Source organism: Danio rerio, chromosome 4 (assembly GCF_049306965.1).
Source record: "Danio rerio strain Tuebingen ecotype United States chromosome 4, GRCz12tu, whole genome shotgun sequence".
In the NCBI taxonomy this organism is placed as follows: Eukaryota; Metazoa; Chordata; class Actinopteri; order Cypriniformes; family Danionidae; genus Danio; species Danio rerio.
Genome location: NC_133179.1, coordinates 70,835,355 through 70,851,478, shown reverse-complemented (window position 1 = coordinate 70,851,478; position 16,124 = coordinate 70,835,355). Strand labels below are relative to the sequence as shown.

Below are 16,124 nucleotides of genomic sequence, written 5' to 3'. Positions count from 1 at the left end.
ATTAATTATTCGAATTCTTATATTCACTAAGGTGCCTCTGTTTGGGGTCGAATAATAGTTACATCATCATTAACATGCAGGCTGCATTTTGCTCACGGGGCTGCGAGAAAATAAATAAAAAGTGCGGAGCTGCGGCAAAATAATGAATAAAAAGAGTGAGACCATGGTCAAATACATAAATAAATGAAAAAAAGTGCGACTGCTGAGATTGCAAGCAGCTAGGGACACTGGCCCTCGCGGCCAAAAAATGGACCGGCCCACCGGGAATTGTCCCGGTCCTCCTGATTAGCCAATCCGGGCCTATGCTGCGGTCACATTAGAGATCGAGTTTGCGAAATTCTGTCGTACGGCACTAAGAAAAGGGGCGGGATTAAACAAGATGACTAGACATTAAAAAAGGCGAACGATCGGTCCATATTCAAAATTTCTGTCCAGAGAGGTCATGTTTTAATCTTCGATTGGCCTCACACAATCACGTGAAACGATTTCACAGGTCAGAGTTAACTGTCCATCGCAGCGAACTGCGAAACTTGTCGCACAAGCTTGCGTTTCCGGTCTGACGCATTTGCGCGCGTATAAATGTAAGTCTAGGGGGAGAAAAGTCCAGCAGCTTCATTGTGCTCATATCAACAAGTCACCATCAGCACTGATCATGCATGTTTTGCAATGAGATGCAACTTATCAATAGGGATGGCTGACGTGAAACTGATGTTTCGACACAGTGTCGAGATCCCGAAGCGCAAGTGTTTCGAAACACTGCCCCGAAGCATGATCCGAAGCACCCAAGTCACGTGACTAAAGTGTTTCGAAACACCTAGTCACGTGACTAAAGCGATTCAAAGCGTCGATCAACTTAGAAAACGTTTCGAGACCTGGCGAATCCTCATTTGATTGCCAAGGTCAACAAATAATCTCTGTCTCATGTGGCTTAGAGGACTGTGTGTTTGCTAATTGATTCTATGCTCTGCATGATGTTTTGGGTTCGAATCCCGACTTGTACAAATGCTCTGAAATCATGCTTTTATGTATTTTAATCATGTTTCTGTTTTGTGTAGCCTAAATAGGATACAGCTGCAGTTAGGCCATCAATTTAGCATCATTTTTGTAACACTGTAAAACAATAATAAATATTTTTACAGTATGGTTGGGTTTAGGGTTTGGGTAGACATTAATAAAATACAATAAATGGGAAATTTAATGAATAATATAAATAATTCTTAATAACTTCAGGTCACCATTTTTGATCTAGCAACAACCCTGTTTTAAGACAAAAACAAGACATATTTATTCACAAATTGTTCATTCGGATATCAGACCAATGTTGAAACAAAACAATACAAGAGCAAAGCATTACCAATTGGTATTACAGCATTTCAAAACAACTGCGATAGCCTGGCTTCGAAACCTACTAATCCCGCATGGACATCTGACTCCTCAACCACTGTACTATGTTACTTGAAGGGTCAATCATACAAATTTGACTTTAATCCCTCAATTTGTTCAACTGTTCTTTGCTGAAGCTGTTTCAGTGCAATACATAAAAATGACCACTAGATGTCAACGTAGAGTGGGGTTTCGAAACGTTTCGAAGCTTCGACACATTTGCTTCGACTGTTTCAGTGTTTCACGAAGCCTCGCTTTGCCCACCACTACTTATCAATGGTTGCATTTCACAGATGAGGAGATCGTGGACACTGATGGCGAGGTGAACAGCACGAGTCCTCAATTACCTCAAGACAAGCAGTGAAGGAAACGTGCCAGTTTATAATGGGTGGTGATGAGACTGCTGACAGGTGAGTTGCGTTAATAATCATGTGACCGTAGCAGTGTTTCTGTACAAAGATGCAAATTAGACTTGCAGTTGAAGTCAGAATTATTAGCCCCGCTTCCCCCCCATTTCTATTTAATTGAGAGATTTTCTCAACACATTTATAAGCATAATAGTTTTAATAACTCATCTCTAATAACTGATTTATTTTATCTTTGCCATGATAACAGTAAATAATATTCGACTAGATATTCTTCAAGACACTTCTATACAGCTTAAAGTGACATTTAAAGGCTGAACTAGGTTAATTAGGTTAAGTAGGCAGGTTAGGGTATTTAGGCAAGTTGTTGTATGACGATGGTTTGTTCTGTAGACTATCGGGAAACAAATTAGCTTAAAGGGGCTAATAATATTGACCTTAAAATGGTGTTTAAAAAAATAAAAAATGCTTTCATTCTAGCCAAAATAAAACAAATAAGACTTTCTCCAGAGGTAAAAAATATTATCAGATACACTGTGAACATTCCCTGAATCTATTAAACATCATTTGGGAAACATTTAAAAAAGAAAAAAATATCAAATGGGGGCTAATAATTCTGACTTCAACTGTGTGTGTGTTTGTGTGCACAGCAGATTTAGATTTTCTGCATCCCCAGTCCATGTAAACTCGAAACCAATGTACAGGTAACCCTCATTATATATGCGTTTCTTACTTGACATTTTCTCACTCTTTAGCGTAGACCTAATTCTCTTCATCAGTAGACCTCTGCTGGATTTCTCCGTTTCCACCTGAGCCTTTTATTCACCTTATTATAGTCTGTGGTGAGGTTTTAGCTAATAGCAGTCTTAAGCCCTCACACATGTTTTGTCCGGCACTTACAAACAAGACACGGCCACTTACATGACATGCAAAGTGTTTTTTTTTTTTTTTTTAAGGAAAATCGATTTTCGTAATTGTGATTATTGAAGTATTAGTTCCTGTAGTAGTTGATGTCGTTGGTATAGTGGTAGCAGAAGTAGTAAAAGTGTCGTTGTAGCAGTAGTAATCGTTGTTGGTGTAGTAGTACCAGTAGTAGATGTCGTTGATGTAGATGTTGTAGTAGCAGTGATTGCGGTAGTAGTAGTAGTAGTAGTAGTAGTAGTAGTAGACGTTGTATTAGTTGTAGCAGACGCTGTAGTATCAGTAGTGGTAGTCATTGTTGTGGTAGTATCAGCAGTAGTAGACATTATAGTAGTAATAGTTGTGGTTGTGATCGTAGTAGCAGCAATAGTAGTTAATAATTATATAGTAATATAAGTAACTTTCTGCAGTAGTAGTAGTTAGGGTAGTACTTGTGATTTATTATCATTGTCATTTATTATTTCTGTTGTCCTTTCTTTCTTTTTACTGTCATTATTTCTATTATACATTACTAAGCATAGTTGTTACCCCCTAACTCTGACTGGTTTCTTCTGTATCTGTTTACTTATATCTGCCAGACTAGATTCATTTATTGGCTAACATTGTTCCTAATGTATGTAATCTGACCTTCCACCAAGTTACCTTTACATGGACACACACACACACAAACACACACACACACACACACACACACACACACACACACACACACACACACACCTAACAGTACCTGACTATATTGTTTTTTTTTGTTTTTTTGTTATGTTTTTTGTTGATGTTTTTTGTATTTGTATGATCCCAATTTATGTACCTTTTTGCATATTCTAAAAAAAAAAAAAAAAGGAAAATCGATTTTCTAAATACTGCAGCATCCACCAAGAAGCTCTAGCTTCATAAAAGCTCATCCATTAGCTTCACATATTTTATTATTTTTTGTTTAGTCGCGTATACAGAAAATATGTGAATTTAGTTATTGTAGTTAAAAATGTCGAGTTTAATCGGAGAAGGGGTGCTTGACAGGTGTCAAATATTAGAAAGGGGTGCACACAGCCACATTTTTAGAGGTGCGATTATCTACTGTTAACGGTAATGAGGGGTAAATCTAGATTATTCATTTGCTTTGGTTAAGACTGTTAAAAATATACTTCACTTCAGATAATCTTTCAGAAACTATCTGCTAATTAGGCCTAGATGTTTTTGTTATATTAACTCCTAAGTATTTTATTCATTTTTGATAGAAATATTTTATATTTTCGCATCCAAGGTGTCGTACAAGCAAATAATTTCACACTTTTATAAATTTAGTTTGAGTCCAGAAGCTCAGTGAATGGTTAAAGCAGGAGAAGCTTGATCTTTATCTTTGTAGTGTCATCTGCTAATTGTGATATGCGAGTTTCTCTGTTAAAGATAATAATACTTTTCCCATAAGCGTAATAATATACGACGATATTTGTCGACAATAAACGTAAATAAAAGTATGACGTCATAAAGCAGCGCCGCAGAGCTGCGTAAACCCTGCGTCTGTTTTGATTCAGCTGGCGGAGAAAGGTTAGTGTTGTTTAGCTGTTTGTCTCTGTATTTCTATCGGTTTTGCACATGATATGATGTATAAAGTATCGTTGGATGCAGCATTGCCTTGTTTTACTTAACGTCTTGAATAACTTACGTTAAGCAGGAAAATCCCATCTTGCAGCGAGCAACGAGAAAACGCGTCGCATTTCACTCCTCACTGCATTATTAATGTGTTTATAATATTAATAACAACAATATTAAAAGATGAGCAAGACGAGATGAAGAATGTTCATGATGGTCTTATTTCTAAAATCTGATTAAAACGTTAGTTAACTACGTTGCATGGTTATTACAGTGTTGTCCATATGTGTTGGAGTAATGTCACTTTAATGTTGTATTCATTTAGTTTCAGGCAGTAAATGCAACATATTACAGGTGTCGTTTTGCAGCTAAACTCCTGCAATGAACATTTTGAACATTGAACAACCTTAGTCATATTCAGAACAAAGCAAATGAGTAGATTAATTGTGTCCCTGTAGATATTTTCTCAATCTAAGACGTTTCAAACCAATCAAATGTAGTAACGGATGTTTGTTATATTAGCTAGCTAATGGCTGTTTGCAGGGTGTCCGATCGGGCCAGTGGTTCAGATTTTTAAAAAGAGAAGTTAATAGCTGTCTTAGCCACATACAGTATTTAAAAAAAAATCAAAAGCCAAACATAATTGTAATACCTACCCTTTTTAATACAACTGACAATATAAAAAATTACAATTGTGATGTAACTAAATTTGATAGTGTGTGATATATATATATATATATATATATATATATATATATATATGTAACAGGTATTAAATTTATTTATGTTTTCGTTATAAATTCACGCAAAATCTTTGTTTTGTTGGTCATTAATATGTAAGAAATAAAGAGAAAATGTTTTATTTTTGTTTTGACGCGTCGGCGCGATGACGTCATTGACGTGCATTGCCGCGATGACGTCAGTGACATAGCGCGCGCTTTGCTTCAGTCTGTCGGAGGACAGAGCAGAGCGAGGTAGGCATCGCTCCTGTCACGTGGAAAAGTGTGTATAAAGTACAAAAATATGTAATTTAGATGAAGTGAGTTTGTTATAATATGTTATATAACATGTACATGAGTTATATGAGTGTGTTTGGGTTCTTTATATCGTGTTTTAACCTGCCAAACTGCCGTTTCAACCAAGAGAAGTGCAGTGCACAATATTAGCATGAAATGTAGCCTGTGAAATGTGTATTTTGATTGCTGATTTTCGATTTGTTTTGTGTATGAATGTTTAGCAGTAGCAGGCGTAAGAGGAGTTTTAAGAGAAGACTAACTGCATGTTCTCTGTTTGTGCAGGTATTGTTTTTTGTGTTTTATGTGTTTGATGTTTAATGTGTTATATAAAATACTGGTAAATGTTATATATTATATATTAAGTGGAGTTTTTGTAAAGCATTGGGAAGTTAAAATATTCACTATATTAATTAACAGTTTTATAATGACTTATCTTTTTTCATTATGTAATATGTTATATTTACTGTTTTGTTCTTGCTTGAGTCTGTCGGAGGACAGAGCAGAGTGAGCAGTAGCAGGCGTAAGAGGAGTTTTAAGAGAAGACTAACTGCATGTTCTCTGTTTGTGCAGCACTTAAATAAATGAGACAGCTGAACCTGCAGACAGACTCCAGCTCTTTACACAACACAACACAACACAGAGGGGTAGTCGAGCCGTAAAGACCGGCCCCGGCTATATATATATATATATATCTATATATATATATATATATACACACACACACATACGCATATATGTACCGGTCAAATGTTTAGGGTCAGTTTTATTAATATTTGCATGTTTTTTTTTTTTTAAGACTGACTGACTGACAGACAGGTGCGTGAGGCCAGCAAACACAACATTTAGCCGTTTCACTTAACTTCAGGACGCATTAATGTCGCTCTGTAGGTCTATTGGAGACATTCATAAATATTCCTAGCAAATCTAATAAATGTTGGAGACATACTCGTTACATCAACGCATTAAATCGCACTTAGCAGTGTTTTTTTGAGAGCGCACAAGAAGATCTGCGCTTGAGCAGCGTATATTTGAGGTGGCGTGCGAGACGTTCTGTGCACGAGCAGAGGAAATCGGCGCGCAAGCAAAGAGATTTGATGACTTCAAACCACACTGAACTGAGCTAAACTGAACTTAAACACTAAAAACTGAACTACCCTGATCCAGTTACTATGACCATTTATGTAAAGCTGCTCTGACACAATCTACATTATAAATGCGCTATACAAATAAAGCTGAATTGAACTGAATTGAATTTGCATGCTTGTAGGCTATTACACAAATGCGATCTCAACTTGTAATACTGCGCTTGCGACATTTGTCATTGAAATAACGCCACAGGTAGTTGGTAGATCTGTGTATAAAAAGGCCAGAGGACACATTGTGCCTTATTTCAGTGGATTGTTTGGTTGACGTATTGACCAGTGGTGCAGTCGGGGCTATACACACACACACGTATACTCAATATGCCTACTTTTTACCCTGAGCTGTTTGGGTATTACGACTTCTGAGGATCAATATTTGCGTATACCCTCGGTATACTCGCTTGTTTTGCTGATTAAACTTCCCTAATTTATATGTATTCGCTTCTTTAACTGTATACCAAATGTTTTTTTTAACTTTTAATGTTGGAGACATACTCGTTACATAAACGCACTAAATCGCACTTCAGCAGTGTTTATTTGAGAGCGCACAAGAAGATCTGCGCTTGAGCAGCGTATATTTGAGGTGGCGTGCGAGACGTTCTGTGCACGAGCAGAGGAAATCGGTGTGCAAGCAAAGAGATTTGATGACTTCAAACCACACTGAACTGAGCTAAACTGAACTGAACTTGAACACTAAACACTGAACTACCCTGATCCAGTTACTATGACCATTTATGTGAAGCTGCTTTGACACAATCTACATTGTAAAAGCGCTACACAAATAAAGCTGAATTGAATTTGCATGCTTGTTGGCTATTACACAAATGCTGACTTTTAATACTGCGCTCGCGACATTTGTCATTGAAATAACGCCGCAGGTAGTTGGTAGATCTGTATATAAAAAGGCCAGAGGAAACACTGTACCTCATTTCAGTGGATTGTTTGGTGGACGTATTGACCAGTGGTGTAGTGGGGGCTTTACACACACACGTATACTCAGTATGCTACTTTTTACCATGAGCTGTTTGGGTATTACGACTTCTGAGGATCAATATTTGCGTATTCCCACGGTATAGTCGCTTGATTTGCTGATTAAACTTCCCTAATTTATATGTATTTGCTTCTTTAACTGTATACCAAATGTTTATTTTTAACTTGTTGTAATTGGTGCATTTTTGCAATAGTATCATTATCGCATCTTTCCCCGTCCCCTGACGATCCAAGCAGCAGTGAGAAAAATTTGCGGAGTTTTTCGAAGACGATGACGAGTCAGCTAAATGAAGTCTCGCTAACGCATTCATGTAATCTATAAAACAGCATGGGCGTTGCTTTAGCCCCCCTATTTTTCTAGTCAGCCCCCCTGAAACTTCCGCGATTACCTCATGATCTGTACACTACTGAATGATCGCCTCAGTCCCCTTTGAATTTGATAAGAAAACAGCGGCAGACTCCCGCTTCTCCACTTTCAACTCGTTTTTCATTTTAATCAGCTGACCGCAGCTGTTCAGAGCGAGAGCGCTCGGTGCGCGTTTATCGATAGATTGTTATAATATCTGCATATATTTGCAGTTCATTGCCACGGAGACACTTGTATCGCACGTACCCCAATGGGTCATGGAGGAGCATTCCCCATTTCAAAATTAACTATGATTATAAAACGCATTAAAGTGCATGTGGCATTAAAGGGTCACGAAACACCAAAACACATTTTTTGAGCTGTTGACAGTGGTATATGTGTCCCACACTGCTATAAACACTATTAGGACACCTATATTTCACTAAAAAGTGTAAATTGGTTGTTTTTGCGTTATTTCAAGCAAATTCGTACTTCCGGTTTGAAACAAATTTTTGAAGCTGCGTCACGGTCATGAGATAATAGCGTGTATTCCAGCGTGCAGACTGGACGTCTGTGCCAGAGTGTGTCTTATTACGTCTTACAGTGTGCTGCATTAATGCATGAGTAAGGCTTGGCTCAAACCAATCAGCGCCTTTATTGTGCAAATTCATTAATATTCATTACTGTCACAGTGTTTAGACGACAGAGACGCCACGTTGTGTTGGCAAAACAAGCGTGAAGTGTTGCTTTTATAGTTTGCTGCCGTTAAGTTTTGTTTTCATTTTCTCTCTGTGAGAGCTCAGACTCACGCAATGGATTAACAGTGTACGCGACGCTCGACAACAATAACTTACGTGTGTAAGGAGGATTATTGTTTACCTGAGAGCTGTTCTCATCTGCAAACGCTGAGATCCGGATTCGCTTGTAGTATTCTCTTCATAAAGACGCGGCTCTAGTTGCTGGTGATTGTCCTGTCTCTACAGATTTGGTAAGTGAGCGACCAGTGCTCTTTGTTTATTCAGTTTGCTCGTATCGAACTAACTATTGCACCGAGTGTAAACACGTTAGCATCACAACCAAACTTTAACCTCGTGTAGGGTTTTTACCGCATTTTGTGACCGGAATAACACACGCGGCTTTCTGACGCTACCTGCCGTGTGCATCTAAGTTTCCGGGAAATGTGGAGGTTTTTTTTCTCTCATTCACCGTGCGATATCAAACATTGCATGAAAAATACACGCTTAGAGCAGCTCCTCGCATCAAATATCTCGTTTGTCGCGAGGGGCATGAATGAATTCCCTGAATGAAAGAGCCAAACTGCAGTTAAAGTCCAACATTTAATAATTTGGCAAATAATTAGACTACAGATGTCCATGTAGGTTAAACACCATCACTTTCTCATGTGTGTGTATTTTGACTGAAACTCGCGCGTGCCCAAATAGACACTCTGACACCCTCCCACTTTAGTTCCTCCGACACTCCCCCCTAAACAGAGCTGGACACGCCCACTTTTCTGACTTTTTCCAAAGTAGAGGTGTGAAAACACCCTGCTGAAACGAGGGGGTTTCATGGCCCTTTAATATATCATACCATTCATGCACAGGGTTAAACACAGTGTTTGTTTTTCCTTCTGTGGAAGTCAGTAGTTACAGGTAATTTATGGTAAATAGATGAATTAATATTGTTAAAATGAGCTCTGATATCCCTTTTTACATTCACCATTCATTCAGAACGGACCTTCAGGTCACCCGGAAGGCAGAGAAATGATAAGTTTGGGTCACTTTCCCTTCACTGATAAGCTATATAGCCAGTTACACAACATTTCTATGTAACTCCCAATGATACTTCCGGGTTTCTTCCCACCACAGCCTCAATTTCGCTTTTGAATATGGCGGCCGCGTGAAATCAGTCTATTGTTTCTGACCATGTCCATCCCTTTATGACCAGAGTGTACCCATCTTCTGATGGCCACCTCCAGCAGGATAACATTATAGATGTGCAGCCAACAAATCTGCAGCAACTGCGTGATGCTATCATGTCAATATTGTTTTAAAATTTCGGTTGGGTGGGTAGTAGTACACCACTTTTTGTTTTAGGACTGCACCACTGGTATTAATACTTTTCACGTGACATCATGCAAGTGTCTGGATTGACTTCGATATTGGAAGAAACTGACATTACGATACTTTTTTTTTCTGCGATATATAGCTATATTATACTATATTATTATACTATAGCTCTATTTGGAATAAAATCATAATTTTAGACTCACTGATGATTTTGTTGGGGAGTGCATCTGCATAAAATACAATAAATCGATCCCAAGTATTGATAAGTGTCAATACAGCACAAATGCAAGTGAAAGTTACGTTTTCTGGGAGTCTAGCAATATTCAGGTACACAAATCGAATAATCAAATGTCAGGTTTAACACAATTACAATTGATCTTTTTTTTATTTATCGTTACAAACGGTATCATTTCTTGTGCCTGAAAGTCTTAAAAACACTCATTCGGTAACAATTTCATGAGTGTTTTCAACTGTAGCTCAAACATTGCGATATCGATGCTGAAACAATATCGTGTGCAGCCCTACTTCACAGTGTATCTGTATTCCGTCTACACAGAACCATCCATAGCGTAGGGCAGGGGTCACCAATCTCGGTCCTGGAGGGCCGGTGTCCCTGCAGGGTTTAGCTCCAACTTGCCTCAACACGCCTGCCTGGATGTTACAGGTATACCTAGTAAGACCTTGATTCGCTTGTTCAGGTGTGTTTGATTAGGGTTAGCGCTAAAACCTGCAGGACACCGGCCCTCCAGGAACAAGTTTGGTGACCCCTGGCGTAGAGGATTTACCCAGTCAGTCGTTTTCAAACTCGGAAAGTAGTTGAGTATTGAAAGAGACACATGTCCCATACTGTAACAGTCTTAAATCGCAACGTGCGATGTTGAAATTTTCACTCGTGAGTTTTCCTGAGACGTCACTCAGACGAAACAAAGATACTAACACTCTGGCTGTTTCTCAATATGCGTTCTTCAGCGGTCTTGCGTCCTTGTGCTCTCGTGAAACGTCATCATCAGCTGCCTAAGTTCAGTTCCAATACTCAAGACCGCAAGTACGGAGGACGCGTGAAACTTCCCGTATGTGTTCTTTATATCGAGAACGCACCGATGCAGACTTGAGCACCGAACTCGCTCTGGAAGTCCCAGAAGTCATTGCGACTGGAGGTGGGAAGCGCAGCAATTTAATTTAGATTTATTATTAAAGTTCAGAGATATGACCTATTTACCTCAGGAGTTTCCCTAAATGAAACCGTGAAAGTAAACATTACCATGAATATCTTAATAAAGGATTAAACACATTAAGGGTGTTTGTTTGCTGAAATTCGTATTAAAATCTGTTGTATTTATATTGTGCAGAGTATATTTATAATGTTTTTATTAGGCTTGGGCGGTATCCAAATTTTGATACCGTCAAACCGCCCCCATATTTTACACCGGTATCCGGTATTTCCGGCGTAATAAAAAAAAATTATGGCGTAAAGCAAAAGTGAGCAGACAGCGTCACCAAACTGTTAGCTTGTGCCTAAACCATTCAGAAACTGAATACCTTATATGCGACCTTAGGCTCGCGGTCACCTGTTTGTCTTGTTTGTATTCTTCTGCGCAGGACACTCCTCTCATTCGCACGCACACACACAGAGAAAGAGAGAGAGAGAGAGCGCCAAGCGACGCACAGCACAGCACCGCTCTCTCTCTCTCTCAATTCAATTCAGTTCAATAATAATAATGATTTATTCAGAAATTTCAATAATGATTTAGAGCAGCGGGAATGCAGAGAGCTGTAATCAGGCCATAAAAATTAGGCACGATGAAGCCTGAGCCTGACAGGTTCATTTTGATCGACAACTTTATAAAGCCCGAACCCGTTTACAGCCCGACATTATACAAATGTGCTCATGCACACAGCTCTATTGCCTTTTTTCAAGAATGAGTCATTTGTATGTTTTAACATCATTTATTCGTAACAAACGTAGACTATAGGCCACTTGGAAGTTGGAACAAAAAAATAAAATAAGTCCTCTGTAACTTGGGTATACATACCCTTAGCTTTTAAATTGGCTAACACACCAATGAAAAGAAATCTTACTTAACAAATCAAATTAAAATAAACTCTAAATGATGACGGGTATTTTGGCAATAATGAAATTAAGATAAAGGCTGTGCAAGGTTTGTTTCGCCACTTCTCTTCACAATCTGGCATTAACTAGCTGACTTTTAAAAGAATATTGCCAAGCCTGTATACTCTGTCTACATTATGATTATATGGTTTAATTAATATTTATTTCTAATTTAAAAACCCTTTACTCACCAAGATTAGGCTACGTGTGTTTGTGGAGGAACATTATTAAATCCACTGGCTTTAGCGCAGTCTCTCACTCATGCTGCGTCCAGCAGCTGAACACCCTTTCCTGCGGCTACAGGTCGAGATGCAGAGTTCTGATCTGGCTGATTTTGCAAGTTTTGGATTGTTTGTTCATCTTCTACCAGTCAGAAACATCCATTTAATTTTCCATGACAGCAGTTTTAATGTAGCGAGTCAACCCCGTCTTTTTACCTGTCAGCTTGCGGTTTGCGCTCTACCGTAATACGCAGTGTATGAGCGACCGCCGAAATGCCTTGGCGGCTTGAATAACAGCTCCTTCTGAACTAGTGACTGACCTGACCGCCGTCAAAATTTGCTTTTTTACTACTTCGTCATCATTTGCTTCACCTTATGCTGGGATGGATTTTAATGCAGGGATTTGGATTTTTTCGGGTCTCGCCGGGTTCGGGCAAAGATCTTCAGCTCTAATGCGGACCTCTCGTTCATATTTACCACGTGACGTCTCCCTTCTGTTCTGTCGAAACTGGAAATACTGCCAAACTGCAGGATACTTTAGAGCCTGCCTCGTCACCTCACCTCTCCCACTCCCTCTCTCCTCCACACTGTCCCGTGATGACAACCACACATATGTTTTTGTAGGCATTAAATAAAGGATATTTCATATTTTATGACGGTATTGAAACTGACACCGTTACTATTTTTAGATCCCGCGGTATACCATAATACCGTAATACTGCCCAAGCCTAGTTTTTCTGCAAAGTATATATTTTGAAGAGGAGGGAAACAATAAATCGTTGTAGGAGTGCTTTAATGTTTAAATAATTTCCATTTAAAAGGTCATGTGACCATCAGGAAGAACGCAGCATCCCATTTCTCACAGGACGCGTTCTCTGCCCTCGCGGTCTCCTGAGTTCGTTCTTCCGAGGACACCTGGCAAGACCGGTCTCCACAAGAACGCAAGTCCGTTCTCTGCGCTCTTGGAGTTGAAACACAGCCACTGCTTTGCAAGGTGGAAGCGAAGTGACGTCATTGAGAAACGGGCCTATTATGCAGGGTCATCATTTTGGAAATGATGTATGTGCAGTAAACAATCACATCTGTATTAGAAGTTCCAACTTAACATGGACACCAGTTACACCAGTGGTCACCAAACTTGCTCCTGGAGGGCCGGTGTCCTGCAGATTTTAACTCCAACTCTAATCAAACACACCTGAACAAGCTAATCAAGGTCTTGCTAGGTATACTTGAAACATCCAGGCAGGTGTGTTGAGGCAAGTTGGAGCTAAACCCTGCAGGGACACCGGCCCTCCAGGACAGAGATTGGTGACTCCTAAGTTACACTATCAATTAGTGCTTAAAACAGGGTGTCCGCGGCGACTTAAAAAGTATTAAAAGTTGATAAATCAATTATGAGAAAAATAAGGGCCCTTAAAAGGTATTAAAAAGTCTCAATCACGTTTTAACCGAGATCTTAAGTTATGTTCAAGCGTTGTCCAAAGTGTTTGACCCCCCCCAAAAAAAAAAAAGAATTTATTTAATTTCCTTCGAATATTAACAACGACATGCTTGATCCACGCAATTGGTTCGGGCCGGGGAGCATCTGGCCAAGCTCCTTTGTCCGGGTGGTGGCACATAATTTGTGACGAACACGTAAAGGTGATGTGACGCTCTTCACATGTAGTGAAACCGTACAGCAAAATGGGAAAATGTAAGCTTGCGTTCTCCTGGTTGGAGAAGGACGAGTTTAAACAGTGGCTGAAATCGCTGAATACAACGCCGTAATTTATTCTTTCAAGCTGTTTCTTCTGAGCTTATCTGAGTTCTGTTGCTTGGTCGTGCTTCATTCATTTGTTTAACTACAACTGTCTATTAAGTTAAAGGTTTGATACTGATTAGAACTTGAAGTGGCGACGAGGACTTAAAATATTCTGAGAAGGTCTTTAAAAAGGTGTTGAAATTACCTTTAGGATTCCTGCATATACGCTGTTAATAATAACTATTATTTTAACTTCCTAGCCAGTGTGCTTATGTAACCCCGCCGGTGCTACGCCACCCAACACGCTCCTAGCTGGTATCGAACCGTCGACCTTCCGCATGGGAGTCGGTTGCTCTACCAAGGAGGCTAAAGACCATGGCCTCTAGTGTCTGTCGCTAGAGCACCTTTAGAGGTCAGAGGTTTACCTGCACAGCATACACTAGCTGGCCTCCGTTACACTCACCCCCCTAGACCTCACTCCCATCCGGGTCACGGCACCAGTGTAACCCCGCCGGTCCTACGCTACCCAACCCGCTCCGAGCTGGTATCGAACCGGCGACCTTCCACATGGGAGTCGGGTGCTCTACCAAGGAGGCTAAAGACCATGGCCTCTAGCATCTGTCACTAGAGCACCTTTAGAGGTCAGAGCAGTGAGGTTTACCTGCACAGCACACACTAGCTGGCCTCCATTACACTTACTACTGAATCAGGGAGATCATTATTGAGACTGTATGCGTTTTAAATCCCGTTTTCCTCAGTGTTCATTAATCTTGTCTCCAACAGGAAAATTCCTGGTGAAATTGATGTATCATTTGAAAAAAGATGGACTATATTAAAGAGGAGAGTGAAGACATCAAGATTGAAGAAACATTCACAGTCAAACATGAAGATCCTGACGAGCAAGCAGGTCCGTTCTCATTCTTTAAGCTAAAGTCATTCTTTTCAATGATAGATGGATAGATACATATGCGCACTGTGCAGTAGGGAAAAAACGGTTTAGGCTGCATGTAGTTTAGTCAAGGCTGCAGACTGAAGTCAATTTGGTTATATATTCACACATTCTGAGTTATTTCATTAATTTTCACCGTCAACTATTCCAGCATATGTTTTATGCAGCGGATGCCCTTCCAGCTGCAACCCAGTAATAGGAAACACATATACTCTCATTCACACACATACACTACAGCCAATTTAGTTGTTTTAATTCACCTATAGCGCACGTGTTTGGATTGCGAGGGGAAGCCGAAGCTGACTCCACACAGAAATGCCAACTGACCCAGCCAGACTCGAACCAGTGACCTTCCAGCTGTGAGGCGACAGTGCTAACCACTGAGCCACTTTATTAAGCAGAATTTTAAAAGCATTACACAGGTTAATTATCTTGATGAACTGTTATGCACATTATATTTGCATCCTAAAGGCTGATTTATACTTCTGCGTCAAACGCCGGCGTATGCTACGTCGCTGACGCATAGCCCTTCGCCGTGGCCGTCGCCGTCACTGACGTGCACCTTAAAAAAAAATGTAACTACACGTCGCAACGACACGTAGCGCAAGCTCTGTGATTGGTCGGCTTGGTAGCGCTGACGAGTCTGGGCGGGACCGAGAGCCGCGCAAATGCCGCGAACCCAATGTAGCGATTGTTTACAAGTGTGGAGTCCTGTGAAGGAGCTCCGGATGGAAAGTTTTGTTCTGTGTTTACCTCAAGTTGTTGCACGTCCGCCGGTTCCTGCCTCAAAATGAGCAAGTTTGAGCCACTTGTACATCCAGGAAGTGTTCAGGAATAGCAAAACAGGAGTGAAGAAACTCGACACAGAGGAACATTTACAACTCACTGCCAACTAGCGATTCGGAAGTGTTAATGCAGACCAACACGGGCAGCGCGCAGAAGTATAAATGCACAGCCACTCTCCTTGCATGCGCCGTGGGTTACGCCGGTCACCTGACGCAGAAGTATAAATCAGCCTTAAGGGGTCACACACGCTTATCTCTATGGAAGGTTGTGACGTCATCGTTTATGTGCGGAACCATCTACAACTGCGCTGTCGACGCAGAACGTTTTAAAAATATAATTAAAGAACAATAAAAACATCTAGCTTGCGTGCATAATGTGTGTAACTGAGGTTATAGTTTAACACTGATTCGGGTGTATCTGAATCCCTGCAGACAGTCGGTCAGAACTGTGCACTGTCATCTATTCAAAGAAATTCACTCAGACTCCATGTCT

The 16,124-nt window shown here is 40.1% G+C and overlaps 1 protein-coding gene across 6 annotated transcripts in view; it reads left to right on the top strand.

The window, feature by feature from the left end:
• The window catches only part of LOC100149554 (uncharacterized), a 30,432-nt gene that overhangs the window by 9,401 nt on the left and 4,907 nt on the right, over positions 1-16,124 (top strand). Inside the window, exons 1-3 of one of the 6 annotated variants that reach the window (XM_073948374.1) lie at positions 4,168-4,217; positions 5,500-5,560; positions 14,681-14,804. In XM_073948374.1, the coding sequence (XP_073804475.1) occupies positions 14,720-14,804 (85 nt within the window). In that variant the 5' untranslated portion in view covers positions 4,168-4,217; positions 5,500-5,560; positions 14,681-14,719. Of the gene's footprint in view, positions 1-1,676; positions 1,794-4,167; positions 4,218-5,208; positions 5,302-5,499; positions 5,561-7,567; positions 9,373-11,063; positions 13,282-13,436; positions 14,805-16,124 lie in introns of those variants that run through there. The other 5 variants (XM_073948375.1, XM_073948377.1, XM_068220507.2 and 2 more) reach the window with 5 other exon arrangements.